The 27,749-nt window shown below is 38.3% G+C and overlaps 1 protein-coding gene across 13 annotated transcripts; it reads left to right on the forward strand.

The window, feature by feature from the left end:
• The first annotated feature begins 7,587 nt into the window (after window positions 1–7,587).
• On the forward strand, window positions 7,588–27,473 carry LOC122538299 (atlastin). Of its 13 annotated transcripts, XR_006308829.1 has the most exons (10): window positions 7,591–8,009; window positions 8,600–8,702; window positions 19,680–19,760; window positions 23,135–23,394; window positions 23,712–24,491; window positions 24,583–24,804; window positions 24,882–25,096; window positions 25,164–25,230; window positions 25,736–26,345; window positions 26,613–26,688. XR_006308829.1 is itself a non-coding variant. In XM_043672244.1 (8 exons), the coding sequence occupies exons 1-8, from the start codon at window positions 18,564–18,566 to the stop codon at window positions 26,742–26,744; spliced, it is 1,911 nt and encodes a 636-aa protein (XP_043528179.1). In that variant the 5' UTR covers window positions 18,407–18,563; the 3' UTR covers window positions 26,745–27,473. The 13 variants fall into 13 exon arrangements, 1 of the variants encoding a protein (XP_043528179.1); XR_006308837.1 differs by lacking the exon at window positions 19,680–19,760 and having other exon boundaries at window positions 7,588–8,009; XR_006308833.1 differs by lacking the exon at window positions 8,600–8,702 and having other exon boundaries at window positions 7,592–8,009.
• Window positions 27,474–27,749: the final 276 nt, after the last annotated feature.

Below are 27,749 nucleotides of genomic sequence, written 5' to 3' on the forward strand. Positions count from 1 at the left end.
TTTTTGAGTTGAGCAACTCGCGTGAGAAACTCGAAATCAGACTGGGTTAGGTTACTTTAATTGAACAGTGCAACACGGAACACTGTTTTTTTTTTTTTTTCATTCGTTTCTCACCTTTTCTTCTATGATACGGAAAGGGAATTTTCAAACGAAAAGCCCTTATACAAACGAACACGAAAGAAATTGTTACACAGCGGGAGTGTCGTGCGACCTGCTGTCAATATTTAATTACTCCGAATGATCATCTTGTTAGCCTCGAAACGCTCCAGTTGCATACGTTGCATATTAATCCGTTCGAAACGTTACCCGGCTAAAAAAGAAGTATGCCACTGAACTATCTAATATCGAACTGAGAATATATTTGCCTTCCTTTTTTTTTTTTTCTTTCTTTTTTAAATTTGCAATCAGTTAGCTGATATACCCGCACGTATCTATATAAAGCCCCTCCTCGTTGAATATGCATGAAAACGTTCCAATTCGCGCGATCGAAGAATTAAACAAAGTACCTGGCGGCATGCTGAAATTCCTCGTGCTCGGGCTCGTTACGCGGCGGAAACCAGGGGAATACGTGGATTTTCCGGCGAAACAAGCGTCGCTCCGCCGTTCGAGTTGAAAAGCAACCCGAATGTCACGATCAGAAAGTTCGCGGGGAGGGGGGAGGGAGCGTTGTTTTCGTTCGATTCGGAAAATCGGTAAAATTTCATTTCTGCGCGCAGGATCGACCGCCCCGTTCAAATCGACCGATACCTCACGGCGGTACAATCGAACAATTTACATTTCAATTAAAAGGGTCCCAACCTCTCCCTCCCCCCCCCCCTCCCCCTCTTTGCTCTTCGCCCGAGGAAAAACGAATCGAAATGGAATGAAAGCGCGGCCAGCCTAAAATGTTCACTCTGCCCTGTGAACGTTTTAAATCGACCCCCGAACGCAACGCGCAATGAGACAATAGACGCGCAATTATCAGCGGCGCGCTGTTAATTACAGCTGTTAAAAAAAAAAAGATAGAAAAATAGTGTGTGTGTGTGTGAGAGAGAGAGAGAGAGAAATGTGGGAAGAAAATGGGAGAAGGGGATGGAAAATGAGTCGCGCGGACGATGCTACTAATTACGATTTTCGATCTACCAGAAGAGAGTAATAAATAGAAAACAAGTGCGTGCTAAAAGCCTCGAACTGATGGACACGGCAGAGAAGACAGGGGGACGTGGGGATGTGGGTAACCAATTTCACGAAACAAATTTTAATTGCAATTACTTCAACGTTACCGCCAGTAGAGCGTGAACCCCTCTCTCTCTCTCTCTCTCTCTCTCTCTGCGACCCCGCGTCTCCCCCGGCCTCTCTCGTCACGCTGCTTCCCCTGGTGAAGATACACATCGAAACAAAGGGTGTCTCCGGGGACAAAGGTGTCCACTTGGTAATCAACGTGGCTACTATTGTTTATCGCGCCTGTGGTACATCCGATGCGTTTGTTTACGAGAAATTATTAACGGTAACATGGGAAAATCGAGCACTAATCACGCCGCATTTCGTTAATTACGGGCCACGGGTCTCCACTTGGAAATTTATAGTTCACGCTTCGTGGATGGGCTGGCTTCACGACCATGCAGTTTTAATACGTTGCTCCGAAACTACTTTTTGAAAACTAGCGATTAGTTGTTATTAATTGTCTAGCGTAAATTTGCACAACAAACACCAAGGAGCAAAAGGTGAGCAAAGTGGAATAAAAATTATTCCCAGACTAAAGGCACAGAGCCTAGAGCACGCACAATCTTAAGTTAAGATTGATTATCGCCATCCGCATTTATTAATAGAGTACTTTAACTACGAGGTTTATATTTTATTGTACAATAAGGCACGATGACTGTATAATATTTCTTTTGTTGGAATTCTATTATTATATATTATGATTTATTCGTAATTGTAAGTTATCACTAGATTTAGCGTTATTGGAAACACTGTACTTTGCCCATCAGACAACGAGAACGTAATGAGAGTGTTCGGAATGATGTACATACATACGTTCTAAAAATAGAATCTTTGAAGATCGAAATCGATCAAGGTTGAAATCCTCTCACCTCTCAAGCGAACCTTTTCAAAAATCTTGTTAAAACCTCGCAACGTGTTTCCTATTATCTCCGATAAGAGAAGCAGATCCTCTCTACGAGGATCCTCCGCCTGGACAATTTATGTATATCGATGGATCGTATCGAACAACCTGTTTCACGAGGGACGCGACAGGCAGGAAAAAATGTTGGCAGACAGACGTTTCCTCGCGATACGGAAAGCAGATTGCGGATGCACGCTCGAAGTAAGACAACAGCCAGAGGAACAACAGGAAGTGCCTACGAAGCCGTAGAAAGCTTCTTAAAGTCAGCGGTGATCCGACGATCGCTCTCCGAACGACGAGCCCTGAGCCTTTTGTTCCGGCGCATAGAGGACGATTGTGGAGACGCGTAAATGTTAACGTCGAATCAACCACGCGATGCACGTCGGAATCGGCCACACGTTGCCGGCGAACAATAGAAAAGTATTATCCAGGTTGCAAGAGTGTACTTTAAACTAGCTACCGAGAAGGAATCTTATGACACGATGGATTATTGCGGTGTCGTAAAGTTTGCCAGTGGGTGGTCGAAAATACAGTGCCATTCTATTGGAACGATTCTAGAGGTTACTCGATCGAAGCTTTGGTTATTCCACTGGCGCTGAATGTTGCACGGTAATTTTCGTTTTGAGAACAGATCGCGTATTGTGCAAAGAACGGAAATTTGCACGAGTATAATGGAAGAAACAAGTTGATGATGCGGGATTTCGATATGGACTCCGGATCGTGTAACATTTTTTTAATTGATTCGCGACTCTGCGCCAATTACCAAGGTTGTGAAACTGACCAAAAATTTTTGACAATTTTTTTTTTTTCTTGTAACCAGTATCGTCGTTTCTAGGAAAAGAAATGATTGATTTGTTCGAAGGAAATTATATATTATATGTTATATATAATATAATAATTATAATAAATATATTTGACTATCACTGCAAATTATCCCGGAAATAAATGAACATACTAACAATTCGCGTGAGGTAGACGAACCGCAAAGGGTTAATGTATCGAGGCGATTGTATGAATAAGCATAATGGAACACGGTTCCTTGAACCCGTTAATACGTTCACAGTGAAACTGTGTTAGTTGAATCATCTGCTTGGTGATACTTTCTATATTCTTCCGTACTTAAAAAAGTACACCTCTCCGTTCAACGATTCGTTCGCGCGGTGATAACGAAATCACGCGACAGCGATAGGAATACGCTTTGTAACGTAGCTGACGATGCAATTAAATTCGAAACGGAGGAGACGATAACTGGCCAGAAATTACGGAATGTTCGCGTTTGCATTTACATTCGTGCAAATATAAACTCTCCTAGGTACTACGTACAATCGGGCTCGTACCGGTCCGGCTTTGCGTTTGCCTATTCAATATAGTTGCCACACCGTGACCAAGAGACCACTACGTTGAAATCGCTTATAGAAACTGCGATTCGACGCGGAATCAAACGAACATTTTGCAAAAAGTTTCCTCGCCCGTGGTCCGATGTTACGTTAATTAACGAGATATCGAGCGGAAATTATCGACCTGATAGTTAATTCGTCGTTCCGAAAGCGCTTTTACTTCTATGTCGTTAAGTATTTCTATATTGTTAAATTTATACCTTGTGCTGCTTTTGCGTATTTCATTGTTTCTCCGAGCACGTAAAATCAATCGATTCATTTATAAATATGTAATAATGTGTTACTAATCAAAGAAATGGCACTCAAATAATTCTTTTCATTTGCTAAATATTACAATAGTCAAACATACAAAGTATGAAGAATATTCTCAATCAGCGTTGAAGACAGAATAATTATGTTAGACTTTACGATTAAACGCGAGTTAAGAGTTCAAGTATACCTGATACTACAAAAGATATTACGTTATGTAACGTTCAACGTGTTCGAAGGTAATCAGACGTCGTTAAAGCAGATTAATCGCATGAAACCGCGGAAACCTCCATTTTTTAATAAAACGCGTGTAAGATATGATAATTAACCATCGATTAATAATTGTTAATGGTCAGATGTAATTACACATTATTGAATGTAAAACTATCTTTATTTATATAACCGACCTACATAATTTCATTAAAATTACACACTTTGTGAACTCATTTAAAGTAATGGAACTAAAAATTTCTCTTATTCAACGCGTTACTATAGAGATATCTTCGGAGTAACACATTATTAAACTGATACCTTATCGTCAGCGTGTAATTTTTTTTTAATGATATAATTGGCTGTGAAAAAGTTTCCAACCAATTACAGTATAATTACATGTTGATAAAAAGAATCTTTGGAAATAAAACAACACGGCCGTGCGCGAATACAACAACATTCTATCTTATGTATTATATGTATATTGTATTATAATTCAAATACAATTACGATTTACAGGAACTAGGCAACCACAATGCTCACGATAGCAAAACTAATTTTAAAAGGAAATGAAATCACATTGCAGTAACTAGGTCAAAGTCTTCTTACACTACAATTTACCAAGTAGATGATAATAAATAATAGCAATGCATATTGTATGCCGGAAAATTATCCTTCATAATCTCGTATATCTTACCAATAAATTTGTTTCGACCCAAGGAATATTTATGCTATTTATATACTATTAATAACCAGTAACTTCTGATTAATACAATTTCGCTAATCACGTTAATTAGGTGGTAACGATATTCGATGTTTGAAATGTTACGAATTACCAATATAATGCGAAACTTTTACCTAACAAGGATGAAGAAACGTTCTTTGTTAAACTATATATAGCGAAAAAGCGATCGAACTAACTTTCCACTTGCATTTTCCAGACAACCGTCCATTGATACCGACCACTTGTTTCAAAGAAAAAACACGATTCTCGAACGAGGCTGGAGCCTGACAAAAAGTCAGACGCACGTTAACTCTCTCCGCGAGTCCCTCCGATACTGCGTGCACGAGATATGATAATGAAAAGTTGCGCAACAGAACCGGAAAGCTTGAGGAAGAAAGGGAAAGAGAAACGGCCGGTGATGAGGGTTCGCGAGTGCATACGAGCTCCCATAGGTAACACCGACACGTCGGAAAAACTAGCGGGAGATTGATGAGTCTGTAAGTGAAAGGGCCGGGCCCGTTGAAAAACGAGACACACCGTGAGAATTCCTTTTCCGAGTTTGCCGGCTAAAAAGACAACCGCCCACCCGGTTCGTCCCGAAAAACACACCAGCGTAATTAAGCGCCGGGATAATTACAAGCCGGTGATTTCGAGTGCGTCGATCCTCACCACCGTGCAATTCGATCGAACCGAACTTTTTACAATTAATTTCCCTTCCCGCGTGCGCTGCGAGTTACCGCTTCGAATTATCGGGAGGTCGTGTCAGTAGTTTGCTAAAAGCGTTTCACATCCTTTTCAGAGCTTTGTCAATTTCAGAAATATCTGATCATCGACTACAAGTAGTTGACAACATCTACTCGACACGTTTATTTAACATCTTATATTCTATCTTCTAACGATAATTGATAAGTGAAAAATTCTGTGTGAGTATCTGCCTAAATCGAATTTGAATGAGCTTACTTGATCTGCTTCATATCTTAAAGTACAAATTAAAATAAAGTACTCCGAAGTAAAGTGATTCAATCTAAATTTAAAGGAGCACGTAGACTGATCAAATTTTCGAAGACGTCTTACCTATTGAAAACTCTATTTTCCGACCACCCTTATCGCGTAATTTATATAGAATATCGAGGAAAAGAATGGAGTGTCATCAAAAGCGAATCAATATGATAATGCTGTGTGATTGTACGATAAGTACCAGTTATTCGAAAGCAAAGACAATAAAGATAAAGTGGAAGAGTTTAAAGCCAACTCTATTTTCGCAACGACATTACGAAATATATCTGTATACTTGTTTTTTTCGAGTGTTTGCTTGGTTACAGCATTGTGTGTTTCAAAAGAATTCAATTAATCACATCGACAATTACGAAACGACCTTTATTACTTCGAGACGTGACACAGCTACACGTACCGCGAAAATTAAATCGCCTCGAATTTCATGGTTGCCCAAGCACGAAAGTATCAGAATCCTACGCGTTCATGACAAAATTTTATGCATAACGGCTATGCTTTCATGAAACAAACTCGTAAAAACGCAACACGTGATATTCAAATACCTTCGCTTCGAAAGATTTGTAAACAGTTAATACTTTAATTTAAAGAATCGCTCGATTTTCACAGTTAATTAATTATAGATATATCGTTGAAATACGGAATGTAGCGTAGAATGTAAAGCATTGCAAGAAATTGGGTTAATGATTTAATAAACATTTACTATCTTGTATCATTTTGCTCCAAAATAATCTACATATATTAATCACATTGTGTACTCCAAATGATGAAAATCGTTTACTTTCCATTTGCACGACGCGAATAAAGAAAGTGAGCGAAGATTCGAGTCTACGACAGTGATAAAATAGCATTACTCACCAAATGAAGTACGTCTCGCCGGAAACTGCAAACAGATCCCACATTCCGAGCCGGTTCAGGCAGGTTCGACGATCGTTTAACGTTACATAATTTTCTAACCTCAAACCGCGAAGACAAAGCCGGCAGAGGAACGGGGAGGTCACACACGTGAAAAGCGCGGGAGAAAAAAGACCGATCGGGACACGTCTCACTGTGACTCGCGGTCGAACACGGTGATCACAAGCCCTTGTGGCTAAGGGCGACGTAAACGTGACTACACGCTGCCGTCGTCGAGAGTAAAAACAAGGCCAGGATACGCTAAACGCACCGAATAACGCGCGAAGGGCGTTCGAACGAGACTGAAACGACGCGAAAAAGAAATCGCGGCTTGTCAAGGTTTAAATGCCTCGCTCGCCCGATCGCCGGTACACGAGAACTGTATTTGTGTATGTGCGCGCGCGTGTAAACGTACACTGTCGACCACGGGTTTAAAGGGCCTCAGCATAAAAGTTTCACTCCGTTTTCAAAGTTCTTACGCGGAAACGGCTTCGCAAATTCACTCACAATTCGCGATCGTCGATCTTGTTGCGTGCACGAGGGCGCGAACGCCTCGGAGACGGGGCGACGGATACAGGTGGATGTTGTCAAAAAAAGAAGGAAAGCGAAGTTGACAGGCTGGAGATTCATGTACTTGGCACTTGGGAAACACAGGCTGGTGACACTTGACGTCACGGCACGTTCCACGCGGGTCAACCAGCTGAAAAGCGCATGGGTTGGCGTTTTCCCTCAATGACCAAGGAAATCGAACAACGCGAATCGAAAGGCACAATGTTGCGCCACTGTTTCGCGCTGGAATGCTACACTAGTGTTTCGTTTCCCTCCCTCTCACTCGGTCTGTCACTCTCTCTCTCTCTCTCTCTCTTTCTCTCTCTCTCTCTCTCTCTCTCTCTCTCTCACTCTCTCTCGTCCATCGTTCTGTCATTTGTTTACTAGCCCGTGCTCGACCACTGTACGCTGGTTCGCGCGTAATTGTCAATGTGCACGTACGTTCTGTCAGGCTGCATAGTCACGCGGAACGGCTGTCAGCTTGCAAGGGTGACACGGTCGGCGGGTCCAGACGCTCGATCACCGGCAAAACGTATCCGAATTCGCGTACGAAACAAACACCGCGCACAGCATCCACATTCCACCATAGGGAATCTGCGACCGCGCAACCGCCGGGATCAAATCACATCCGCCGGCGAAAGTAGTGCCGCGCTTCGCCGAAACCGCGAATCAAATAGCTAAAAGGACGGCTGCGCGCTCCCAAACTAGTAAACACCAAATCTAGCATTCGTTCTCGACGTTTATTTTTATTTTCTTTTTTTTTTCCTCCTTTTCGCACTTCATGTCGCGGTCCTCTATTACAAACCTCAAGGTTGTTGCTGTTTTTGTGTCCAAATAATCTGTCACAAGAGGTTCTTCAAATTAATAAAAGGTATGTTAAACACTGATTTTATTTTATACTGAAATTACGCGTAAATACGTGATTCTACGTGAAGCACTGTTAAAGTGGAATTTGTTTCAAAATATCTTCGTATTCAGAGAACTTGACGCTGTGCGATCGTTAATAAGAATGTTTCAAATCTAGCTCAAGTGTTCGAACATTGAAAGACCAGCTGTATTTAGTGAAAGTTGAAATAGAAATGCGAAATTTCACCTGTAAGAAAATAAAAGCTGTCAATTTTGCAATGTAACAAAATATATATATATATATATATATATATATATATATATATATATACTGTTTCCAATATAAAAAAATAGCCTTAAAAGGAAATTTACTGTAGGTATGTAATCTCAGTGATTATCTGCTTGAAAGTTTGAAACGTACACTCATTGTTCAGCAGAATGAAAGTAAAAGTACTCGTGCGAAAAGGTTACCGTTGTTTCCCACGGGGAACGATTCACTTTCGTTTAATATTATTCTCTGCATTTACATTCAATAAACGTCCCGCTATCAAGCATATCGCGTCATTGTCACGAACAAGTAAAAGTTAGCTACGAAGTTCGTTTTAACCTACGTAGTGAAACAGTTGCACGCAGTTACGGAAGTGGCGTCATTCCTATCCCAATATGGCGGACGTTGAGCAGAGTAAACAGAGTGGCAATTACAGCAGGTCGTATGTGGGTAAGTGTTGCTATTATTTTTCGAACCGTGTGCGATAGTGTACGAAGAAAAGTACGAGGAACAGGGACAACGATGTAAAATGCCTTTAGTAATCGTTGAAACATATTCTGAAATTCGTACGCCAGCTGTAACCGCTCTCCGTCGTACCTTGTGCTTTTTTTCTTTGACGTTTTGTCAATTGTTTAATTATGTTTTCCACTTGATGGGATCCGCGTTGGCGTTTCTCATTGCTTCAGTTTAATCTCGATTGAGCAGAAAAGCGTTACACATAAGTAAATAGTGTAAAATTTGTAGGGAGACGGCCGTAAATCATTGTTGAAAATTCTGTTTCTAACTTTGTGGATTTCATTGTGCACGCGTTGCTGACGAATATATCGCTCCATAACTGTTGCATTCGAGCTGAATACACGGTGCAAAAGTGGAAGTTCAATGGATGTGCGAGGTAACGTTGGTAGTCGTAGAGGTTAAAGTACGATCGTGAATGTGATTTGCTCGTGATATACGATATTCCAATCCTTTATATTAGCGATATTATGATGTATAAACGTTGTAACAACACGTTATATGTCTATAATTATTTATAGTAACATGATATTCTGTCAAAGAAGGATGACGTAGCCTCAAAGCATGGCATGTACGTGCTGCCGCCTCGTGGAAAAGTTTTCAACTGCTTTCCTTTAAACGAGGGAATTTTAAACTACGTCTGTTACTGGCACATTTGTCCTTGCTCGTTATTACTCAGCAAAATTATCAGCTATTTAACTTGTTACTGCATTGTAGAACACTATTCATTGCCGCGTCAATAACTAGATATTTTTTTCGTGAAAGGAATAATGAAAGGAATAGTGAAATGAACTCATTCTAAATGGTCATCTTATTGTTATATTTACATTGCGTAATATATTTTTTATGTTAATTGTTTATTATGTAATATTACAAATCTTGGTTTAACGTCACAAATATATTACACTTTACGTAACTGTTGTCATTTACATAAGAAAATATCATTTATTGCTGTTGCAGGCAAATGGCATATATGGCAAGATAGTATGATTTCTTCTTTTAAGTTTGAAATTTTCTTTTTAATATTTCTTTAATGAAATTTTCGCAATTATTACCAAATTATTTCATTTTTTAAATATTTCTTTCAACTTTTATATTCGATGAACGTCTTTGTTTTGTGATTATTCTTTATTTCTTAATTCTTAATACACACCTACATAAATGTATCGTTGGCTATCCACAAATTCTTCTTTATACAATCAAGAAATATATTCTAGAATATATATTCCTTTGAATGCAAACTATACGCGATGAAATAATATTGAAGTCAGTGACCTCGAACTAACAACCGGTATATAGGGTATGCTCGTAAAACACAAACGCAGAATATTGAAGAATTCATTCCAATATATTTATTCTCTCTCGTACGTTCTATCTACGACCTTGTTATGAAGTCTAAATATTTATAATCAATCAACGTTTCGTGTCACGTCGTTTGGATACTTGCAGACACGATCTGCGAATCATTTTTTTTTTTTTTTTTTTTTCATTATTCCATCGATGAAAGTAAAGAAAGTAAAGAAAAACGTGTCTGGTAGAATTTTCTTTTATACTCCTTTCGTTCTTCGCCCATAGATACGTGCTCGCATTTCATCACACAACCAGTATAAATACACAATAACGCTAGACTATCTATTGTGCGCGCTATGAAGTTTGGGAAAAACCGTCGTCATCCCTCTGAACGAGCAGGGGCCGAAGAAGAATGGCCAAGAACGAGCGATACGTTATACAAGGGGAGGGCTATAACATTATTTCGCGTTAAATGAAATCAGCGACAATGAAACAGGTGGGAACAAGCAGACCGGAGTTCGAAAGCAATTGCGTTATGCAGAGCTCCGATATTCTGGATTGGAAATGAGAGCTGTGTATTGGCATACCTATTCAGCTCGACACAGCGCGTGTTTTATTGAATTCTATCGATAGGTTTACGTGTCCAATGAAAACCGGGTCTTTCCGTTTACCTTCCATCGATAGTCTCACGGTATTTTTTTGTTTTTTTTCTCCCAGAACAGGAAATAATCGACGATGTGTCTTTCCAAACTGGTTTTCGTGTTAATTAGTAAGGAATTTTTTATGCGAGTGCGTGATTACCACCTTTCTTTCTTTATAAATTGTAACAAAGTGCAAAAACATTTAGGAAAAATGCAGGTGCACTAGATCGACAGGAGTAATTTAGATCTCAGATAGATCATCTGTTATCATCTGTGATATCAATCCGATAACCGTATTGTTAATGAACGGTAGATATTATTAAGTGACATGTATTGTCAAGTTGCCTTCTAATCTAAACATGTATTCATCGATGCGACTTTTACGTCCGATATGCTCTCGAACGCGAGTAATTCATCGTCAATTGACGTCTCGGGGACAAAAGGAAACTAATCTAAACGAGATCATTATTCATAATCCAACTGGTGGTGGTGGTTAGGTTCGATCGATAATTAGAGAAAGAGGGGATCTGGCAACGAATGGGAACTATGTCAATTGCCAGCGAGGATCTCGCGAATCCGTCTGTCGCAATCCAATAAGATTAATACCAAGAGTTTCTCCTCTGGAGTGTACCAATACACGCACGTGTGCTCCATATCGCGATAGAACCCGTCTAATTCGCTTCATCGGCCGCTCGCGTAGTTCCGTAGCTTGTTGATTAAACTCGCGTTATTCACTCGAACGAGCTCGAAGACAATTCGCATTCGTGCAAAACTGGAGAGAAATTCCTCTGAAGATCGCACACAATTCCTCCTTTCCTTTTCTTTTTCTTTTTTTTTTTTCTTTTTTTTTCTTTTCTTTCTTTTCTCCTACTCTTCGTTCGAGGCGTATCACGTCACCGATTGAACATCTGTCCCGGCAGAATTGCGACGAGTCCATAAAAGATTTTTATGCGGCCGGGATATAACGTCGTCCACAGCGAAAGCAGCACATTCGCGCCGTAAAATAAAAGCGCGATCTTCGTTTCTGCTTGATATGTTGGACGAGTAAACGCGACTGGTCTTGCCCAGGCTCAGCAACGTTTTCACGCGACATAGCAGCGTGCACTGTTTTTCAACCGGCCGTATCTTTCTTATACGTCTCGCGGTAAAGGCGAGGTTGAGTTGACTCGATAAAACGCGCATAAGGACAATTGCACGCGATGACCGATCTGTTCCTCGGTATCTCTACGATCGCTATTCCTCTTTTTTTCTTCGTAGTTTTTGCTCGACATCTCGACTGCTTCGAACGAATTGTATGATTATCGTACGAAAGAGTGATATTCCGTTTCTTTCTCTCTTTTTTTTTTCTTTCTGTAGCCTGTCCCGATCTCTCGATCATCCGTCACTGTGGCAAAATTGACGCGCTTGTATAGTCAGTTCCGTAACTTTCTAGCTTCTAACAACGCAAACAGCTGCGTGTGCAGAGCGCGGAGGAAAGCCAGGACCAGGGAATTCATTGCCTTATCGCTAGTTAATTACGTTATACGCAGCTTTCACTTCGCTTTCTTGTAATATCGAGCCTCTCCGTGCCGCGTTCCTCTCCCCCTGTACAGCCGAACAATCGAACATTTATCGCTAATTACGTGCCACCAGCGCGAAACCGAACGCTGCTATACAAACGTCGTTCGCATTCGCCGGCATCCGCGGAAGCAAGTCTCCCGACGCGTAAGAAAACTTCTCAACCCAACGTTTTTAGCCAGTTCCTCGTCTACATTGTTAACCTCAATTTCCCCAATGGGGGACTCGGAGAAGCGCCTGCCACCAGGGGATCTCTCTGCCCGAAAGAGCGTTAGCCAGCCGCCTCGTTGCTCCTTGCAAAACTCATAACCAAACAACGTTGCATAAAGTTGAGGCGGAATCGCGGTGAAGGAACACCACAATGGATATATAAATAACCTACGTTAGAAGATACAATGTCGTGCCTGGGGAGATTAACGATAGTCCAGGTAGTTGAAGGAAGCATAATAATATATGATCGAGCCCTTGTTTCTTCGTCCGTCTTGTTCCTGTGACACACATACGCGCATATTTTGGCTTTTCCTTTACTGTAAACCTCGTTTGTCGCAAAACATTTGCGTTCGTGCGGGACCGGGGATCCGTGCAACCAGGACTGAACCGCAGGATTTTCCAACCTGCAGGGCGCGGCTCCCAAGCGGGTAGCAAACCGATTTCCGGGAAGTTATTTGTAGTTACAATTATTTTTATAAAGAGTACGCGTGGAATTTCATGGGGAATATTCTCTGCGGACAATTTTTCATCGCGCAGACGATAAATTGTACAAGTTGGTTGTAGCTTCTGTGAAGAATACACGTGGAGCCTCGTGGGGAATTTTTCATGGAGAATATTCTTCTTTGGAAAATTTTGTCGCTATAAATAAATTACATGACAAGATACATAGATTTATAATAACGATCGTAGCATTGACTCTCTACAAATGACTTTGTAAACGTAATTTGGTTTACCATTCTAGGTTTCTAAAGATCCTCTGGTGTTTGATATATTTTAAAGCTAAGTCCACGCGTGTTTCATTCGTTGCTCTTCAGAATTTTCGACACGCTTCTCATTATAGTAATGCACACCAAGAACATTGAACTCTGATTAAGAGACTTCGTTAACCACTTGCGCTGGCAACTGATTGCGGACCATAACGAGCGACCAAACCCGTATACAATAACCCGTCTTCTTTTTGAATGCATCGGTACATCACTGGATAGAAATTATTGATAAGTAATAAATTTATTGCCTGGGTACTTCGTACTTGAAATATACTTAGAAACTGAGAAAATATTGCAATTTTGGGTACAAAAAATTCCCGACGTGCGTGGCATAGACTTCTCAAATATATCATCGTAAAAATCAGAAAAATCGACGAAGATATACTTCTCGTTAGGTCAGATCTTCAATGTTCTCTTTGACCCATTAAAAGCGCCGGGTTATTTTTCCACTATAAAGGAAGGATCGCGATTCGTGAAGAAAGAGACACGGACAAGGAGAAAGGGATGGTTTCTTAAATAAATATATCTCGCCACGAAAGCATGTCGTAAGTGGTAACTCGACGCTTCACTCGGATTCGATCGTTAACTCGCCGGTTTTACAGCTACTGCTAAACGTGCACACCGATCTGAAAGTCCCGCAGAGGCGACCGACCAACGCTGACGCGTCGTTTTGATCGCGATTCTTCACGTGCGGTCGCCAGGCTGCTGGTAAATTGGTAACGTCGTCGCGGGAACACGGGCGAACGCCGAAACAAACCGAAACGTGGGGATATCGTGAATAATGAAGTATCGCGAACAGGCCAGGCACACGTGTTTTAGAAAGGCGAACGCGTCAGTTTTTTTGACGTTGCCGTCTGGCTAAAGTGGTACGTTTCCTCCTCTATGTTGGCACGTAGCTTCTGTTCTCGTCGCCATAGGTACGTGACTATCTACTCCGGTGTCTTCGGATTTTTGATAAAAACGTGCTCCGTGATTGCGATAATATATAATCGCGAGCTGGTGGAAATTTATCTGAGAGAGATTTGTGTTTTCGTAACGTCAGTCTTGCAGTTCGCATCGAGTTCGTGTAAAAAATACGTGTAAAAAGGTGTGTTTGAATATTCATTTCGTGTATATGCACGTGTGTGTGTGTGTGATAAAGTTATTGACGAAGACTGGTATTTTTTTTAATGAATTGCACGTGTATTCAAATTATCCATAAAATAAATAGTGAAAGAAGTCTAATGCGAATTGACGTAATCAACAATATTTTGAATGAAATTGTTTGTTTTGAAGAGAATAAGATTCTGCATTTCGCGTGTTAAAGATCATCAATGATGTCGATATATGTTATGCAATATACAAATAATTATATATAGCATGCGATATACAAATTAGTTATACATATATACAAATAGTTGTATATACAATATACAAATTACATATATATTACGTAAAAGTACGAAATAAAATGAAGCTTAATTTGAAATTAATTTAGTGTAGCTATGTGCAGTTATCTGGTTATCACTTGAGAATTAAACTTGACTTCGAAGGTTAGGTTAGATTTCTCTTTTCCGCCGTTCAATTTCACTTTCGTGCAATCTTGGAAATCTCTTCAAGTGCTTGTATTTATTTTTACTCGGTTTTCCTCTTTTTTTGTCGCGTCACATCGTGATTGTGTATAAAATCGACGATGCATACTACATGACTCAAAGGTCGAACACTTTAAAAGCCGCGCAATAGAAGTCTTCCATAATTGATCGTATTATGATATGAAAAATGTTGCTTAATTATATTGTTCTAAAAAATTTTTGTTTTTTTTTTCTTAGTACAAAAAAGCAGGAAATCGTGCGAGAAAATTGATTTGAAGCTTACTTTGAAATAAGAAATGTTTGAACATGTTCTCTATTGATTTTGTACAAATATTTGTTTCTCAATAATCTTGGTACATACTTAAATTCCTGTTTACCGTGATATCGATTACATCGTCATACCTCTCTATTCTTGTTGGCCTACGAAACAAATTGTAACGACGTACGAACGATTCCTATTGTAGCTAAAAAAAATTATCGACTCTATCGATTTTTCTTTTCTCCTGCGTTCTTATTTTATTCTATTTAAGTTGATAATTATCATATTACAGTATCTCTCTCTCTCTCTCTCTCTCTCGTAATTACCAACGTTGCAATTTATATTATCAGCGTTTCTTTGCGCAATAACCGGAGGAAAACTACTATATTTCCATTTTTCTGTCTCGTTTATTTCTCTTTTTATTTCACTTTTGTCATTTATCGAGACTTGTCCGTCTACGATTGTATATGACCGATATACTTACTCCACTTCGCTTTGGTATGCACTAACCTGTTATTCCGTGATATGCAGCGTGAGCAAAATCAATCACTTGTCCGATCGATAGCTACGCGAGAGAAAAAACGTTAATACTCGATAGTTAATTTCTTCTGCCTTTTTTTTATGTTTTTCGGATAATACATGGAATTGAAATGTTAGAAGAATATCCAAAGAACATTCGCCGATTAGCATTCGTTCGTTGGAAAGTTATCGACAACTATCAAGCTGTTTAAAAATTGTAATTTACGTGGCCGATGTATGTGCATATCATTTCTGAGCCTATGTTTTTCCATTTTACGACCTGTATTTACAACGACACAACTATGAACCAACATCGATGGCGGAACAATTGTTACAGCACACATAGATGACTATCAGTCGGGTGGATAACTCTAAATATTTGTTATTACGAGAGAAGATGGGAAATTTATTTTACTGCAATTAACAAGAATGAACGTGATTGTATACTTAGTTACAGTTTTTGTAGATGCGCCTAGATTTTTATAGATGTTCGTTAATTCTATCGGTGCGTTCTAAGAAGAATATTTTATATTATCGAAAAGATATCACTCGAAATAATTAAAGGACAATTTTATTATTAGACTAACGTGCTATTTACGATATTGGAATAAACCAGCCTCTAACGTCTATGCGAATAAGTTTTTTTCTAGAACGATTCAAAGAACAAAGTCTAAGTAAAGATCGACGTTTTATTCCGAGTAAGAATATCTTTGCATATATTTCATTCTTAAATCTTCACATCGCGATGTTAAAATGATCGAGCATTTACGTTGAAAACGAATGGCCACGAAGATCGGACACGAAAAATTGGGAAATCATCGTGAACGAGAAACAAATGAAATGGAACTACAAAGTTAAATACGGAGATTTGTTATCTGGCGAGATATCGAGCGAGATAACAATAGGTCAATGCCATTTGTCGGGACCGTTTTTGTACGTCGATTTTTCATCTCTCCCTTAACTTGATTCCGGCTTTGCTTCGCCCAACTTTCATTCGTTGAAAATCGGCTTCAAAGACCTAGAATACTTGGAGATCTCCTTTGGCAACGAGCTGAACCGAAGAAAGTTGAAGCAAAATCGGGACGATATTTTCAAGAGCATCGCGGCGTCTGTGATTCCAATGAAGATCCATGTTTAAGTCGAGTTAAACAGACCCGAACAGATGTTCGCGTTATTAGTTTCCACTTCTTTCCGTTTCGTTCTTTCCTTTTTTTTTTTTTTTTTTCAAGTTTTGCCAATGAGATTGTGATAGTGTTGTGTCAGTAACACACTTGAGAATTCTTATGAAAGAAAAATGAGTGAGCAAACGGACGATGTTTCACGATCTGAAGCGACGATCAACACTTTTAAAATTAATCTTAAATATTCTTTAAATTGACTCGGTAAGCAAATTCAATGAAGAGGCAAATAAGACGATGCATTAAATTTGGCAGATGTTACTTAAGAAATCGTTACGAACGTCCGTGGTATGCGACGAGTATGAATTAGATTAGTGAAATGTATGACCTGTGTATGGATGTGGCGTGGCGTGATGAGCGAACAAGGGTCGAGCGACTGCTCACGTTAGATTATTTGCTACAGTGATTCTGACAATAATGCATATATGGAATGCGTGCTGCATGGGTATCATGTAGAAAACGTGACAAAGTACTTGTGGGCCCTTCGAGAAGACGATTTGGTCGATCAAGATTCCGACAGTTGTCGTTCGAAAGTCGTATGCGAAGAGTTTTCCAGTAGTTAGATTCGTCAAAAATCACGGTTTAAAATTTGCAAGTACATAGAATACAGTATCATACAAGTGATTCAACACATTGCGGATATAATATTATATATTATAATTATATATATTATTATTATTATATAATATTATATTATATAATTTTTCAAGAAGTAGAAAATGTTTCCTAACACACCAAGAAACGTTACTAGAGATATTTTATTTAATAAAACACCTCTAAAGTAAAAAATAATTAATAACTATAATTATTAACAAAATAATACACTTGTTAAATGCTATACATTCTCTGGAACCCTTTCAGTCATATACTAAATAATTCAAAAAAATGCGAGAAAATACAGGCTATATGCCTGGTTATCAGAGCATACCGTCCTCAATGTGTAAAATAAATAATAGTAAAAATCTAAAATACACAATAAATAGATTCTTAAATATTGTATACTGTAAAGAATATATAGTAATATTTAAGAACATTTTATCAATGTGAATTAAAAGAGGTGCATACATGCATTGTACAAAATTGCTACAAAAATGTGCGGGCCCCAGGAGCAGTTCGGGCTCGCCGAGTGTGGTATACAATGTGTTTTAACAAAACTGCGTTTTAAATTTCATTAATCTCTCCGAGTAATTCGAATATCTCCGAGAACACGAATCTTTTCACACACACACGTGCGCGCGTCATTCTCCGTATGACGGAGATGATTACGCCGGGTTCGCCAAATCGCGGCCGTAAATCTAGAAAACGAGATCAGTCTACGATTCTACGATCTATTATTAAAAGTCGAACGTGTACGTGTTGAATTTATTCTTGGACGCCGGCGTCGAGGCGGATCTCCGCGTGCACAGATTTCATTAATTACCATCCGCGTCGCGGTGTGTGCCCCCCTCTTGCCGAGTCGTCGCGATACAAGGTGACACACACACCGCAGCACGTCATCAAGGTTTCACCGATATTCACCGATTGCAGGATACTGCCAACTCTCTATCTCTATCTCTCTCTATCTCTCTCTCTCTCGCGAGCTTCTCCGCCGCCGGTCTGACCGCTGCTCATCAGCTGGCCACCACCACACGCAGCAGGATATTTCTAGTCGGCTGGCATGTTCGAGTTAGTGCTCGCCAAGGCACCTGTGCGTGTCGGTGCTGCCTTGGTTCGGCTCGCGGATACGCCGATTCTCGTCGTTCCCGATCGACGAGAGAAGAAAAAGAGGCGAAGCTACTCGTCGGGTCGCGAAGCAGACGAGCAAACATGAGCGAGACGGGGAAGACGTCCGCTGGAAGCTTGAAAAGGCAGCAAGATGAGCAGCCGAGCAGGCCCAGGGAGCCGATCAGGCCACCGAGGACCAGGACGACGCAACAGGCTCGCCACAATGCGGCAGCTATCGATCGACGGGAGAATCGCGGTGCGCCCGGTTCGACCAGCGTGAAACCAGCTTAAACAGCGAGAGCCGAGAGAGGGCTTACGCTTTAATCGTATTCGAAAGTTTGATTGCCGGCGGGGAATTGGTTATTTTGTCAGAAATCTGAAGGAAGACGGGGACGATCTCGCCCGTGCCACGGGCCCACCGCCCGGGCGAAATCGTCGATCGAGATTTAATTTCGAAAATGAGGAACGCGCGCGGCGAGAGCTTTTGGTACGGGACGAGATATCATCGGGGATTTGCTGAATGTTTGCTCGTTGGGAAAGGGGATTGGCTTGTTGTCAAATGTTGTCTGGGAATGCGCAGCGAATACCAGAAATCCGCTGATCCCGGATCCGTAATCGATAGATCCTGAAAATCGCGAGAGTTTCTCGAGCAAACTATGAGTATTTTGATATTATCGACAATGGCCAAAGTATGATGAGAAATATTTATGTAGTCGAGCGCGATTGAATTCGATTCGTTCAAGCGTTTGGAGAGAAAAAAAAAAAAAAAAAGAAACGGGCGGATTTTGCAAATGAAGCTGAGAACGCGAGACCGCAGCTAGAATTTGGTTTTAATTGAATGTGAGAGAGTTTGGTCATGGAAATTGGCGCGTTTCCAAAACCTCGGGAACGCAACAGATTTGCGGCAATGAAACTCCGCTTTACCGGAACGCCAGACCTTCGAAGTTCATTGTGGTGCTAAACGAACGATCATGTATAAACGTACAAGTATAAACGTTCGTCTTGAAGCACGTAGCAGCTCGTTTTTAATTTTATTTACGAATCTCTCGATGATCGTTGCAACGTTTCGTGGCAAATCTTTCGTGGCTGTTGCCTTTACTGTTTTCGTTGGTTCCGTTGCAACGTTGACGATTCGTTTCCAGAGATTGCTTGCAAAGAAACTGTACGTACATACATAGGTAAAATAGGCTAAACGTGCGTTTAAAAATTTGCTTTCAGTCAAGAAAGTTCCGATGACGACCCTCGATGAGAACGTGAACCGTGTTCCACGGGTATACACAAACGAACGAGTAGAGGAAGGTGAGTTTCTTTCTCTTTCATTTAATTGCTTGGCACATATTCTTCTTCTTCTTCCTCTTCTTCTTCTTTTTCTTAATACAGTTTCAGAGACAAACGATTCTCTTTTCATTTTTAATTGCGATCATTCAAAGTAAAGTGGATATATCTCCTGAAGCATAATTATTATTTTTTTTTTTTTTCTTTTTTTTTTTGCCTGCTTTTTTACGTCCAGTGGAAAATGCAATGTCACGGCAAGAAATTTGCAACGTGGAAAGAAAATGCACGTAATAATAGTGTGATTGATTGTGCTCGTGTGTTGAATTCATAAGCATAGTAACATTCTGCAGTTCTTTTTTTTTTTTTTTTTTTTTTTTTTTATTAGTAACGTAGGTAGATTTACCTCTTCGTACTTATGCAACCTGAATCAGTTTTCTCACTTGTCGTTGTTCGCACGATCTTCGAATCAAAGTTGTCGATACAGAATATCTCCGTGATTGTTACTTTCGAATTGTTTTCACTCGCAGAAATATTGGATTTTCACCGCGTTGCGAATGCTGACGCTTTTCAAGAAACGCGTTGAGATGGAGGAAAAGAGAATTTTATAATCTCATAAAAAGCATCGTACATGCAATTTCTAATTTCTTGAAATTATCATTCCAATTTTTATTTATTATTAAAAATTTTTAAATTATTATTCCAATTTTATTTATTATTAAAAATTTAAAAATTATTCCAATTTCATTTATTATTAAAAATTGTTTAACTTAAATGATCGTGATGGCTCCAATTCGTGGTTCGCGTACACACTTGAAACGTCTCGGTTTCTTTACCAACTCGGAGTAAAAGTGGCACTCTTTCAGCCAACAGCGTCAACAATACAGAAAAGACTCGCGTCTCTCCGATATATTTCACAAAATTTTCGGAAGGAAACAGCTACGTATGTGTGTGTGTGTGTCGCTTAAAAATAACGACTGTTAATATCGGCCAGCTGTACATTTTCACCAGACCAATTGCATCAGTCAGTATCCCGTTTTCAGAATTTTCTTCTTCTTTTCAACTCGGCGACGCGCGTCTGTTAATTGAAATCCTCGTGTCTCGTTTTTTCCCGCGCCACGGTCGGTCGGTGTCGCCCGTGTTCCAGATGAGAAATTCGACGCCCCGTACTCGCGAGTTTAATGCGGTAATGATTCGCGTAAATACGAGATTGCAAGGCACCGATGCGTCTGTGGGTGGCAGTCGGCGCCGCGTATTTCGCTGGCAACGACGACGACGTCAACGATGACGAGGAACTGGCGTCAAAGATGGATGAGGATGGGAAGGGGGGGAGGGGGCGAAAAGGTGGAATTAGCGCTCGCGCGAGTATAATTGGCCGTTCGCGTTTGCAATAAGTAATCGCTCGGGGCTCCTTCGTAGACCTTCTGTCACGTAAATTGAAACACTCTGGCTCGACGGCTCGCGGTAGCTACTTTTCGAACTTGCCTCTGTGCTTTTCAACTGTTCTTCCTTTCGAAAGACCCTCAACGCTTCAGATGAAACCAGAAACGTTCCCTTTATGTTGTAAATTGCGCTTACATCCTCCGCGCGAATTTTTTTTTTTTTTATTAATTCTCGAGACTGTGAATAGCATTCTGATGGAAATAGCAGACGTTTGTATACACTGTTCGAGAAAAGTTAAAATGAGAAGAAGTAAAAATATAGAGTATGAAAAATTGTAAAAACATGCGAAATTTTTGTTTGGACAAAAATTGATTTTCAAACATTTCGTCTGAGAAGAATTTCATCTTCTGTTATCGCAAATGAATTATTCTGTAATTAAATTTATGTTTTAGTGCAGAAATGAAGATTACACGAACCATTCCTATATAAAGATCGAAAGAATAAAGGAGTTTGACACAGCGCTATAAAAGTCTGTGACATAACGATATGATCGAATCATTAGTCACGAAAGACGAGTCGCAAATAACGTAAATACCTTCAATAATATGTCTGAAAATAAACCAAATTGTCATGGACGCCTAAGCGTACTAACTGCACTTTAAACTTTCGGTTGGTATTGTACGCAATCGAAAAACTGGACACCGTTTGCAAAGAGGGCAGCTCGATCTGTTGAAGTGTTCAGCCTGTTTGCGAATAACAGGTTTACGATCGAGGTGGCAGACTGGTGGAATTCGCGTGATCGTTCCACGCAAATTGCAAATGCGTACACGGTTGTTCGTCAATTATAAAAACAGCTTGGAAATCGAGTCGTATCTCGCCGCTCCGCGTGCAACCACGTACCATAGAAATTATAATGGAAAACGAAAGTGTACACGGGACTCGTGGGACCTAAAACCCCGGCAACAATTATCATTACACGCGTAATCAGGATTACATGGTAATCCCCCAGTGTCGTCTCAGCTATTTACATAGATACAATTTTGAAGGGCTTTCCTTTTTCGTTATGTAGAAAAATTGACAGATAAGTTAAAAATTGGTCGCACGATTTCATTTATTACGTTTTGTCGATTATATAAAGATCTTGTACTCTCTTCGCAATACAGTTTATATACCGATTTTTTTTTTTTTTTTTTTTTCTGGAAGAATTAAATATGTAAATGCGATATCATCGTGTCTACAATCGCTGATTGATGATAGCACAAGTAATTTAATTAGATCATTATCCTAATATTCAAGTCTGTAACATTCTTTGCACGAACGTGTAAGTTACGAAGTCCAGCGAATTAAGTCGAATCACGTGGCATAAGCCAGCGTGTTATTCGCGTAAGCAGCAGTTTTAATAACCAGCAGCTGATTTTATAGAGTTCATTTTTATATCACGTCTAGATTATATGTTCTTCGTCGTGTGCCTGAATAATGTCAGTGTCAAGGCCTCTGAATGTCATATCCTCCTGATCATTTACAATCAAGGTGAAAGATATCGATCGTTCGTGGTTAACGAGTTACTTTCCACGTTCCTTTATTTTACAAAAATTTCGTCGAAACTTTTGTAACACAAATACTTCACTTCGATAAGTAAATATTATCAATTGATAAGTAAATAATTTCAGTGTACATTTCCATTTTATTTAACACTTCTCTCGATAATAGTGTGAACGTCGTTCTGGTAATCGAGTAAAACAAAGAACACGATTCCAAGAAACTGAAGATTCATATTCTTAAAAAATTTAACAGCGAATATTTAAGAGTATATATACTCAAGACAAGAATAAAAATATCGTCCCTTCTTGGTACCATTGGAACGTGAATTTGTACAAGAATCTGAATAATATTAGTGAAATTATAATTTGATTACATCCAGAATTTCTGATTTAATCTTGGCGGTAATTTTTCTCTACGTTTGTTACCTTAAAAACGATACGTAATTAATTGATTGTGCTTTTTATGGTCCTCGTTAGATCGATCGGGTTGGCAAGAAAGAATAGAACGTCTTTCAATGGATAGTCAGGATAAAAACACCTCGGATGTCGGACAACCTGTGCAAATTGTACTTGCTCATCCGGACCACAGTTTCGAGTTAAACGAAGAAGCGTTGTCGAAAATTCTCCTTGAAAATGACATTAAAAACAGGAGCGTAGTTGTCGTATCAGTGGCAGGTGCTTTCAGGAAAGGCAAAAGCTTCCTGCTTGACTTCTTCTTGCGTTATATGAACAGTCAGGTGTGTTATTATACACAGAAATGATACACCGAACTTGATTACGATTAGACTGCAGATATTCTTGCGTTTATGAAAGAGTTTATCATTTGTTTAACTACAATTGTATTCATTGTTTATTTCTACAATTATTTGTACTCGTAAAAATATGAATTTCCATAAATATCCGCAATCTAATCAGAATATTTAATTATTTATTTTGTGTGTGTGTGTGTGTGTGTGTGTGTGTGTGTGTGTGTGTGTGTGTAAAACCAACTAACTAACCGAAATTATTTTTACTTCTTCCATGCTCGCTCGAAACAATCGACATATTATCACAGTACAATAATAATAATCAAACGGATTCCTGGTTGGGCGAAGATAATGAACCACTGAGTGGATTTTCGTGGAAAGGTGGCTCTGAAAGAGACACGACAGGCATATTAATGTGGTCGAAAGTTTTCCGCGGTACTCTACCGGACGGTGAAAAAGTTGCAGTTATCTTAATGGATACACAAGGTGCTTTCGACAGTCAGTCGACGGTGAAGGACTGTGCGACTGTGTTTGCTCTTAGTACAATGTTGTCATCTGTACAAATTTATAATCTGTCACAAAACATCCAAGAGGATGATCTTCAGCACTTGCAGCTTTTCACGGAATATGGTAGGCTCGCCTTACAAAAATCCGGGCGCAAACCATTCCAGAAATTGCAGTTCTTAGTGAGAGATTGGAGTTATCCGTACGAGGCGTCGTACGGCGCAGAAGGTGGGGAAAAGATATTGAACAGAAGATTAGAAATCTCTGATAAACAGCATCCAGAATTGCAAAGTCTAAGGAAGCACATTAAATCTTGCTTCTCGGATATATCTTGTTTCCTTATGCCACATCCGGGTCTCAATATTGCCACCAATCCTCACTTCGATGGCAGATTGTCGGAAATTCAGCCAGAATTTAAAGAACAGCTCAAAGTGCTGATACCGATGTTATTAGCGCCAGAGAATTTGGTTACAAAGAAAATCGATGGCCAACTTGTGAAGGCAAGAGATTTGCTAGAATATTTTAAAAGCTATATGAAAATTTATAAAGGAAACGAGCTTCCAGAACCAAAAAGTATGCTAGTGGTAAGTTCTCGTTCATTACTTATTTAACTTGACATAATTATCGTATCGATGCATTTACACTTATACATTTTATGATATATATACGTTTCAGGCAACAGCAGAGGCAAACAATTTAGCTGCGGTAACAGAAGCTAGAGAATTTTATATACGATTAATGGAAGATGTTTGTGGATCCAAAAAACCGTATTTAACAACAGCGCGTTTAGAAAACGAGCACACGCGTTGTATGGACAAAGCTATGTGCATATTCCAAAATAAAAGGAAAATGGGGGGAGATGCATTTAGTCAAACTTATATGAAAAAATTATGTGAAGTGAGAGTCCATTTGGAATTATACTTATTTATTATCTTTTCTTCGTGCTAAAAACGTTAATACGTGATTTATTACAGGACATGGACAAAGTCTTTGTTCACTTTAAAGCACAAAACGAAAGCAAAAATGTTTTCAAATCAACACGAACCGCAGGAGTATATGGTGCAATTGTTGCTATTATGTATTTTTTATCCTCAGTATTTGGTTTTACTGGTTTATACCTGCTAGCAAATATCTGTAACTTCATCATGTGCATCTGTATATTAACTCTCATGTTATTGGCATATATTAGGTACATAAAAATAATTTACCTAACTTTTCAATTTTGATTTAACTATAACTATCTTTTGTCGATACAGGTACAGTGGTAATTACGATACACTTGGAGTAGTAATAGATGAAGTGGCTAATACATTATGGAATAATGTAAGTAATGTATATTTATCTACGTATAAATCTAAGTATTTAAATTCTTTCCATTTACTACTAGTAACAGATATCCGTAAAATTTCCATAACCATAAAATTAATAAACTTTACTTATTAATAACGCTAATTCTAAACGCGTTAAAATGATGAGAAGTAATTTGCGTACATATAATTAGACATTTTCAATTAGTATCCAATTCTGCATTAATGTACTATGCACACATTTAATCATTCATATCACATAGTTATATCACATGAATAGAAATTTATATAATTTCTTTTTACAGTTTTGCTACTTAAAATATGTATATCAAAAATTTGCGCTATATCTAACAAAAACCCCATGTATTTAAAATATTACGCACGCTAAAAAGATAGGCTTTTCCTTTAACGAAGGTATTGTACTTACGTAGCACGAGGTATTAACTAGGTGATGTAAATAATTGCTGCTCATCATTTCACCGTATTTCCTGACTCATACCTTCCACATATGATTTCTACAGGTCCGAGATAATATGGGCGTACTACTATTCACTGTACTTACACTTGCTGTGGCTGCTGCTTCATCATGGTTTTTAATTTTACGTAATTCCACTTTTCCTTCCCCATCTCCTTTACCCTCTCCCGTTATTCGTTTTAGTTCTGCAAATGTACCTAACTTTTTGGAACATTTATATTCCGCAACAGATGTTGGTTTTTGTACTGTCTCCAAGTTCTTCCACTCTTGTAATTCCGTTTTACATCGCTATTTTCCCATTTTTTCAGAATATTTATATCACCTGACGAACATTACTATTAATAATATTGATAAATTATATGATTCTTGTTTAACCTATTACTCCCCACTTTTTTCGGAATATTTGCATTACCTAACAAATATTACTTTTGACAATACTTCTAAATTGTATAATTATTATCTAGATTATCTATAAATCATTTTATAATATATAGTTAAACTGTTATAGTCATATTTGCACATTTACTACATACATGTATTCATTACTTTCAATATTACATTTTTTACTTGTATAAATACTGCCTTTAATATTATGTTACTATTTTTTTTTCCTCCTTAATGTAAGCTGAATACTAACAGGAGCGATTGTACAAAAGGTATGGGGTTTGTTTATAATTAATATAAAAAAAAAATAATTTTATTCTTTATATTTCAGTTTGAAAAAAGTGGTTATTCTGTCACGCGTAATTTATTTATCAAAGCTATACCATTGTGTAATTAAATAATAATTTTTATCATTAGATGTCATACTAACTATTTTACATTTATATGCTAAAGTATCAGTAATTAGTTTATATTAATTTCACATCAATTTGTATATATTACAAATATATTAAAGAAAATCTATTTTTATTTCTGTTCAGTTAATTAAACCAGTCTATCAACAATTTGTGGAGAAGTCAGTGTCTGTAGCAGTGGCTCAAGCTGCTGAAATGGCTACAAATACAACAATGAATGCCACTGTCACTGCCAATGGCAAGCCTAAACTAACATGATGTTCATTCCCTTTGTGTCCCAAATTCTCAAGTGCATTAGAGATATACATCAATGTATTAAAACCAGTAAGTGACATAACAAAATTTCATTGTTTTGACCATGTAATTTGAGGCCATAAATAGCTTTTTGTTTGTTAAGTCACAAGGAGGAACTGTGCGTTACATATTTTAATTTAAAGTGACTGTGAATGTATATACAATATATATTTTGATTATAATTCCTTACTAGATTGTTGAAAATCATCATTATTAGTATTGTCTATGATGAATATTACATTATTAGAAAAATAAAATTCCATAATTACTGATAAAGATTATAGTTTGGATAGAAGTTATTGTTCTGGGGTTGTTAATGTTTATCACCAATTTTAATTTTTTTTTATATTGAAATATATAGATATATATACATACATACATACATAAAAAAACAAAGTGTAAACAAATTTTTAGAAACAAGTACTTGTACATCATCTTTTTCTTTTTAAAGTACAATATTTAATTTGTATTTAACTATTTAGTTAGGAGCATATATTTAAGCGCATTTCAACATCATAAAAGAGGTATTAAAATATTTTTGAAACAAAATTTTAATAAGACACACTTTGTATATTTATGCATTATTCTATGTATATGAACTAACATACTTAAATTATATTTGTGCCAGATTTATTCTACATCAGTTACTATTGTATTGTTTAATTTTTTTAATAAACTGAAGTGTAAATACCATTTTAATGTTTTTCACATTTAATGGATTTTAAATCAATAATATATTTAATTCCAATGGATTAAATATACTCACACGCTATGTAATTCAGAATTAAGCAGTTTTATCTCAGCTCAGTATCTTAAAGCATAACAACAAATTAGAAAATTCAAAATTTTTTATACTTTAGGCTTGATTCTGTAACATTTCATTGCATGTTTCAATCTGTAGAGATGATCTATACTGTCCCTTATAATTTACGATGAAAAAAGGACAAAAGTTTTATTAATAATCACTTT

This window comes from Frieseomelitta varia, unplaced genomic scaffold (genome assembly GCF_011392965.1).
Source record: "Frieseomelitta varia isolate USP_RPSP 00005682 unplaced genomic scaffold, Fvar_1.2 scaffold_980, whole genome shotgun sequence".
NCBI classification, from domain to species: Eukaryota; Metazoa; Arthropoda; class Insecta; order Hymenoptera; family Apidae; genus Frieseomelitta; species Frieseomelitta varia.